Source organism: Anabas testudineus, chromosome 3 (genome assembly GCF_900324465.2).
Source record: "Anabas testudineus chromosome 3, fAnaTes1.2, whole genome shotgun sequence".
Taxonomy (NCBI): domain Eukaryota; kingdom Metazoa; phylum Chordata; class Actinopteri; order Anabantiformes; family Anabantidae; genus Anabas; species Anabas testudineus.
Window position 1 is genome coordinate 16,316,395 of NC_046612.1, and position 8,238 is coordinate 16,324,632.

Sequence of the window (8,238 nt, forward strand, 5' to 3'; positions counted from 1 at the left end):
TTACCCTGTCCATTGTTCACCTTACAAGCCTATAACAACCCTGGAGGATACATTTGTGGAGACTTACCAATTCTTCTCAGACTAAAGAGAAAAGTTTTGAACTCAGCTGTATGAATGAGATTCTTCACAGACATATATTTTTTTTAAATACTGTATATGGCTGGATGTAAATAAATAGCAAACACTATAAATAATGTTAAAGGAACTATAACACATGGATGGCGGGTGCAATGCAAATAGCACCAACACTCAGGCTTTTTATACTCTGAGACACTCTGTTCTCTCTGTTTCTCCTGTTTTGGAAATAAGAACAAGACTATCCCTTGATATCCTTGTGTGCACGCAGTTCCAAGTAATGAATGAAAAATGCCAAACACAAAAACCCTGCTTCTGTCACCATGTGCATTCTGGCACAAAGATGACAGAGCAAAAAAACAAAAAAAAAAAAACAAAGCAAGCGCTTCCCTATACACATTATTTAGGCTGGTGTGTTATGAATCTATTACAAATCCTTTTATAGCATGCTCAAGAAGAATAGCCTAACGTGAGAATGTGCTGAAAGGCTATCACGCTACAGCAGATGCCCGGCTTCAGTGTGGGGGTGTGTTCCCTGACAAGGCTTCCAAAAGCTTGGTTCACTGACATCAACACTCTGGGGACAGCCATGGAATCACAGTTGTATAGCTGCTGCTTTGCTGGCCTCACTGAGGCAGTGCTACAAGCACATCCAGGGGCCCTTTCATCTGCAAGGTTAGGACAATACCCAAGCAACTTCACAGAGCATCCAGGAAAGGATGCCCTGTCTCTCATTCTACTGTCTACTTTTTGTACTTTATACACCACACACAACTATGGGGTGGACTGCTTCAAAATATGGTTGCAAATGCTTTAAATAGTTGTTCAGAAGTGATGATGAGTCAAGTCATCATCTCTCCACTCACCATTGTTCCAGCTTGCTGTGCCCAGACTCAATCAGTTCACGCTGGAAGGTTACCAAAATAAAATCTTGTGAAAGCTGAGGTTGCTGAGATTCAGGTTGGCTTCACAAGGCTATTCAACAATGGGTGACATGTCAACTATGACACCTCATCAACATCCAGAGCTGCTGGCATCTCAGGGTGATTCTCACTGTCTCTGGCACTCCGCCACTTCAGAGCGTTTTACCTACTTCGGTGACCTCTGCCAGTGCAACACAAAACCAATTCCTCTTCATCCTCCATCATGATAGGCTATTCAGTTCCTCGAAAATGGACTAGATGTCATATGCTTGGTTTTTTGGTGGGCTATTTTAGTATGGAAAACATCTACTTGAGAATAGATGGAGGACAAAAAAGAGCAACTCTGCAGAAAAGAATAAGCAGTGTGCTGTGGCATGAGAAAATTATCCAAATTTAGTTATTGTGTGAATTATTTCATCTTTATCATAGAATAACTGTTATTTTGTAGCTACTCCAAAGTAAATTTCTGATATGTTTTATCCATATAATATCTCATAAATATACCAATACAGCACCAGAATTATATCCTAGAATCCCATGGGATAAAAGGAAAGAAACCTGTCCTTCAAATGAAATCACTACACCATATGGATAGCTTATGGTCCCATTCCCCACCCATTCCTACGACCCCCAGGAGTAGCAGCTGCCATACCAGATCTTTGTTATCATGAAAACAATCAGTTGTGGTTAAAACAACTTAAGGTTTAGGCACAAAGACAACTTGGGTTAGGTTTAGTAAAACCATGGATTTACATAAACATAGTAACTAAACACGCAGTTAACACTGGGGAACAGTCATGGGTATAACAGTGTTTTCACATTAGAACCGAACACAGACTCCCTCACTCTGCAGTAAAGACTACAACACCTCGTCTAACTGCAATATGTTGCTGTTGGTTTGAATAGCTCCAACATAGAAAAATATGTCGTTTTTACAGGACAGAGTCGTCAGAATATATCCATAATACAGCCGCAACAGAACCATGACATCAAGTCCAATGATGCTGGTCTTCACTACTAGTAAAGCCACAGTCAGACCATGCAAGGGATGAAAATGCTAAACAGGAATATCAACACCACTTCAACATTGTGACATTGCAAGAGACACACCAGGGGGCTTTTTGAATAAACCAGCGACAATGGGATCATATTGGCTGCTTTGGGTGGGGGGGGCCCTTGATGAGCATGGATCATGAACAGCCCCTAAAAAAATATGCCAGCTTGACACAAAAACCTTTACACATAACAACTGTGTCATTTTGGAATCTACAGTATTTGCGAACAATTAAAATGATATATAAATAGTATATGCTGACTGTGTGAGTGCAGGATGAGTTTCATGGTCAGAGCACAGAGCACTGATTAGAGGAATTACACCTTGGTTCAACTGTCTCTTGTTGCAGCTGTCCCCACCCTACCTGTTATCCAAAGGCACGGATACTTCTTTGTCATTGCACTCACTCATTTTCTAAAGCTGCCTTTGTCTTGCTGCTCCGTTTTCTTTTATACAGCCTGCATTTTGCAGACTCTTATCTTAGTTATCATCAGCCCACCCACTTCTTTATCAATAACTGGGTTACAGATGCTTTGGAGACATGGCTTTGCAACTTCATGGAGCCCAAGGCAGTAATGTCATTGTGAGGAGTTCAGGTCCAAGTTAGAAAATAAAGCAAAAAAAAAAAAACACTTGCAGATAGATATGCAAACTAAAATAACCTGCAGGAAGTTCAAATAATGATGAACATAACAAAGTGGTGGTTCCATGCAAAACTATCAAACATTTGCATACAATTCAAACTGACTGGTTGATAGAAGAGCTACACTCGCTGCCACACTGGCTGGGTGAAGAGAGCTGATTCGTGAGTGTGTGATGTGGCAGGCAAGAGGCTGAGGATGATGATGATGTCCGCCTGCGTGCGTGTGTGTGTGTGTGTGTGTGTGTGTGTGTGTGAGGGAGAGAGAGAGAGAGAGAGAGAGGGTGGGAGGGGAGGAAAAGGGAGAGGGAGAGAGAGGGGCAGGTGGAAAGGGGGAGGGGTCTGGGGTGGTCCAGACAGTCGGTCCTTGTGTACCTCACACTCTCAGCCTCTGCGCATCATTTAAGGAAACCCGGCCGTCGCTTCCCCACTGCCAGTCTCACCGCTCGGCTGCCTGATAACAAACGGAGAGCTTCAACGTTACTCCTGCACTTTTTCCTATTTTTGTCTCGAGTCTGAAGCCAGCCATTCAACTTAGTCGTTCCATGGGAAATGTGGGGCTGCCAGGCGCATTAATTCTCTCCTAACCGAGAAGAAGCGCACGGAGAGACCAAAAAAAAAAAAAAAAAAAAACCCGGTTTGGAAACCAACCGAGATTCATGGACGCATAGCGCATCATGAGAATACTACCAACAAGGTATCACGAAAACAAGTGTGAATCCTCTCCTGGATGTGACTGTGCTGTGCTAGACTGGGGAGTCTTTGCAGGCGTTGTTTAAATCTAGTGGCTGTTGTTGCGGCTGGGTGGGATGCGTTCATTTGTGCCGTGTTGTCTTATCGCAGCATTAGTGAGAATGTCTGCATCGCGGAAAATCTCTGTCAGAAAAAAAAAGAAAACCCGCTCCCGCTGCAGCATAGTGGGCTTTTTTTTTTTTGTTGTTGTTGTTATCTATTCAAAATGTCCATGAGTAGAGGAGAAGGGATGCTGTCTATACGCATAAGTCGCCGTGTTGCTGCTGGTGTCCATGGAAGTCGGTGTTTTACACAGTTACAGTTTGAAGCGTCAACACAAACAGGCTGAAGAGCATCATTGGAGATTGTATAGATTGTGTCAGCGTTTATCACACTGTTCAGGATTTGTTGAGCCTGTATTTTACTTACAGCACCAAACCTCATTGTAGTGAGGCCCCTGTGTGTGATAGTACAGTATTATTTAAAATATCTGATTCTGAATGAGACTGATTTTTTTTTTATGTGATTATCTAATTCTTCACTTGCTGCATCATTTCCCCTTGATATGACATTGGCAGTGAAGCTTGAAACTACTGTGCTGTCTAAGTTGACTTTTTTTTTTTTTTTTTTTTTTTGTCTTGATGAACAAGTGGGATAGAGCACAATGCCTGGATTCTCTCATCAGGTCAAACAAGGTCCTTGGATTAGATGCAGTCATGTTGGAGTAGACAGAGAGCCAGGTTGAGTTTACGGGGCGTACCGCAGTGTATAGCTTTCTGTAGTGCACTTGGTGAAGTATTGTATGTGTTCAGGTGCATTTTGAACTCATGGAATTGCTTTAATGTTCTGGTGGAAGCTATTTTGAAACGCTGGTGCAAACAGACAAAAGATGTATTGGCAGTTTTTAGACACTGTACACAGTTTAACAGGGCTTTCACTCCACTGTGGTCTCAGCTCTCAGACTGCTGTACATGTTTTGGCAGTCAGTGTCAGCTGATGGGAAAGCAACTAAAAGTCAATGGCTCAGACCTGTCTTCTTTATCTTTTTTAATTTTCTGTAACAACTAAAGGAGAAGCAGAAGACAAATTTCGTTATTGCATTAACTCGTAGGATTTTGTCTGATGGCTACAGCAGCCTCTATGAAGGATTGCTGCTTGTTATTTTCATTTAATGTTAATCTGCCTTCAACATGAGTACTGAAGTAAATGGCTCAGTTCTAAAACTTTGTTGAAATACAAGTTGTCCCATCATTAGTCGATATGTTAAAATGAGATTTGTTGTAATGTTCTCCTTCCTTCATTGTTCTGTTTGTCATCATAGTGCCAAATGTATGGTATCAATTTCCATTTCAGGGCAGTGAAACCTCATTTGCATAAAAACATGAAGAATGATTCTCACATAATTTTTAGGCCTACAAATTAGTAAAAAAAAAACAAAACAAAAACGAGATTATATTAAAAAGACAAAAAATTCTTTGTTTCACAGGGTGGACCTGGCATGGACCGCTGTGTCTAAATGAAGTGGTTCAGCCATGCAATGTTCCTGGAAGGCAGTGATTCTGTTGGCCTTGGCCTCCATTGCCATCCAGTACACGGCCATCCGGACACTCACCTCCAAGCCTTTCCAGCTCTGCCCCTTGCCCAGCCCCCAGAACTGTGGTCTCGGGGGCCAGGAGACAGAATCCCCCTTTGAGCGGGGAGCAGCAGGCAGTGGAGGCTGTGATGACTACCCTTACTTTTCCATCAATGCCACACGTAAAACACACATCCTGGTCCTGGCCACCACGCGTAGCGGCTCCTCCTTTGTGGGCCAGCTGCTCAACCAGAATCAGGAAGTATTCTACCTTTTTGAGCCTCTTTATCATGTTCAGACTACACTGATTCCACGTCTGTCACACAGCCGCAACGCTGCGGACCGCCGCGTGATGCTGGGTGCCAGTCGAGACCTCCTGCGTAGCTTGTATGGTTGCGACCTCTATTTCCTTGAAAGTTACATCAAACCCACGCCCATGAACCACACTACAGATAAACTGTTCCGTCGTGGTGCCAGCCGAGCATTGTGCCAGCAACCTGTATGCGATGCCTTTGGACCTGCTGATATTAATGTGGAAGAAGGGGACTGTGTTAAGAAATGTGCAGCTCTGAACATGACCTTAGCAACAGAGGCATGCCGCGAGAAGCGGCACATAGCAATCAAAATTGTTCGGGTGCCAGAGATTGGAGATCTACGTGCTTTAGTGGAAGACCCACGGCTGAATATCAAAGTGATTCAACTCGTCAGAGACCCACGTGGTATCCTGTCGTCTCGGATTGAGACATTCAGGGATACGTACCGCCTCTGGCGTATTTGGAGGGCCACAGGGAGAAGGCCATATAATCTAGACTTGAGTCAGCTTACTGTTGTCTGTGAAGACTTTCTCAGTTCTGTTTCAACTGGTCTCAGCCATCCCTACTGGCTGAAAGGGAAATACATGTTGGTTCGCTATGAGGATTTAGCTAGAAATCCCCTTCTAAAGACAAAGGAGATCTATGACTATCTGGGGCTGCCTATGGATAAAAATGTGGAAGACTGGATACATGCGAACACTCGGGGCAGCAACGAGCCCTCAGCGAAACACAAGTTTGGTACAGTGAGGGATTCAGCCGCTAATGCAGAGAGTTGGCGTTTAAAACTGTCCTATGACATGGTAGAATACACACAGACTGTGTGTCAGAAAGTACTTCACCAGCTGGGATACAAGGCTGTGAAATCAGTAGAGGAACTGAAGAATATGTCCCTCTCACTGGTACAGGACAAAACTTTTGTACCTTTTTTGTAACAAAGGTAGTTCTCTAATGACTATTTTTTATATATTTATAATTGTTGCCTTATAATTTCCCTAGTTTGTTGGATTTGTTTCTGTACTTTTGTTTCTCCAACTTTGCACTAAACTATAAAGATTTTGAATGCACCGAATGAACTATGGATGATTCCCCAATGTTACGAAACAGCACATAAGTGGATTTACGTACTGTATATCAAACAGCTTTTATGATATACAAAATAGTCAAACAGGCAATTTTGCAGATGTCTCTTTATTTTGTTTTATTTTTGTTTAGTTTAGTTTTTTTCATCCATAAAACCAAGGCAAGACACTGTCCTCATTAATGTCCTGTGTGCAAGCTGTTGTTTCAACAAGAGTATGATGTTGCTCTTCAAAACCATGGGATGGGTTTTGGAAGAGGTTTGGCAAAGCAAACATGTTCTTTTTAGACGTGACATAGCAAATTTGGACTGTATAAGCCCTACTGTGCAATAAATAGTGAATGTTGCAGTCAACCTTTACCACTATGGGATTTTTATCCATGTGGGAAGAGAAGAGATACTTCTGACAGATGCCACGCTTGCAAAAGATAATTGCAGGCAATTAATAGGCTCTCAAGTTAAAGGGACAGAATCCCGCTGGAGGTCATGAGTGTATCATCAGAGGATTTACAACCATCTGTGATAGACAAACACGCACTAATAGGAGGTACTGCTGAAATCTTCATTACTATAGGTGTTTAGAGACGACACCACATTTAAAAAAAAAAATTGCAGCATTAAAAAAACATTCTTTAATGTACAGTAGGTTGTAATTCAAGTACACACTCAAGCACTCTGATGAACAACTGTATTTGTCGGTTTATTTTATTGCTTTATTTATTTATTTAATTTCTCTAATCAGCTTATTCTAAAACAGTCAATATGAAATGTCCTTATTCTTCAATTAAACATGTTTATGCCACTGTCATTCACTAGGATTTTAATTGATCTCTAGAAAATACATTTGTTAGTAGCGAAGGTATGAAAACAGCACAAAAATAATTTCCTTTATGCGTTCTTTATATATTTCATTTTATCTTACACAAGAGTCATAGCTGAGGAAAGTGACTTTGTAGAACTGGGTTCACTGCAGATTCCCATCTGCAACCACATTCATAAAGTGTATTTCCATTAGATCACGTATAAAAATCCAATTCTCAGATCATTATAGCTGCCGTTGGAATGCTGTTATAATCGTTAACAGGTGAAAGGTTAGTGCTGAAATACAGTACACCGCAGTCATGTCAAGAAATCTGTCCTCTTTGTCCTGAACTCACTGAACGGCCAAAGCAAAATCTTTTTATTTACTTCTGTACTGAAACATGCTTTTGGTTTTCTAATCACACAACATTCCTGAACTCAAGCACAAATAAAATTGAAATATTTGCTAGAGTTATTTACTGTAAAATGAACTCGTATTAGCTGTTTGATGGACTTCTGGACTAGAATTGGTGCAAAAATAAATATGGATTTGAGACCACCAACTGGCGCAAACATTGGTGTTCTGGTAAACATTCCCACAGTTGGTTTATATTTGATGGCATGTTTACCAGCTTAATGCCCTGGCTAGTTTGGACAAATGTCTCTCCAGTTAGTGTGCATAATACAGTCATCATTTTATGCTGTGCAGTGCATTTCTAAATCTCCCTCTCTCTCTCTCTCTCTCTCTCTCGTACTTTAGCAGCTTAAATTGAATGTCATTTTGCATTACGTAGCACAGAAACTGTCAAGGATGTGTGCACAGCTGCACCTATAAACAGCATAGTAAACACCTTTCAGAGTGATACTGGTAGACACTGAATTTAATATGATGAGCATGTTGCATTTAAGAATGTGTTCATATTCCTCAAATTAAAACAAGGCATGTTATTTAGGGACAGAATTAATCATTGTTGCTAAGATAAAAAAGTCAACCTTGAGGAATAAGTAAAAATAATAATGAAATAAAAAAAAGTTCAGCTGGGACTGT

The 8,238-nt window shown here is 41.3% G+C and overlaps 1 protein-coding gene across 1 annotated transcript; it reads left to right on the top strand.

Moving 5' to 3' along the window:
• Positions 1 to 3,318: 3,318 nt before the first annotated feature.
• On the top strand, positions 3,319 to 6,463 carry LOC113174691 (carbohydrate sulfotransferase 1). The gene is made up of 2 exons (XM_026378780.1): positions 3,319 to 3,389; positions 4,911 to 6,463. Exon 2 carries the CDS (start codon positions 4,957 to 4,959, stop codon positions 6,241 to 6,243), a length of 1,287 nt encoding a protein of 428 aa, XP_026234565.1. The 5' UTR covers positions 3,319 to 3,389; positions 4,911 to 4,956; the 3' UTR covers positions 6,244 to 6,463.
• Positions 6,464 to 8,238: the final 1,775 nt, after the last annotated feature.

Bases quoted from the DNA above. Each gene is read 5' to 3' on its own strand.
- LOC113174691 (XM_026378780.1), top strand. From the start codon at position 4,957: ATGCAATGTTCCTGGAAGGCAGTGATTCTGTTGGCCTTGGCCTCCATT.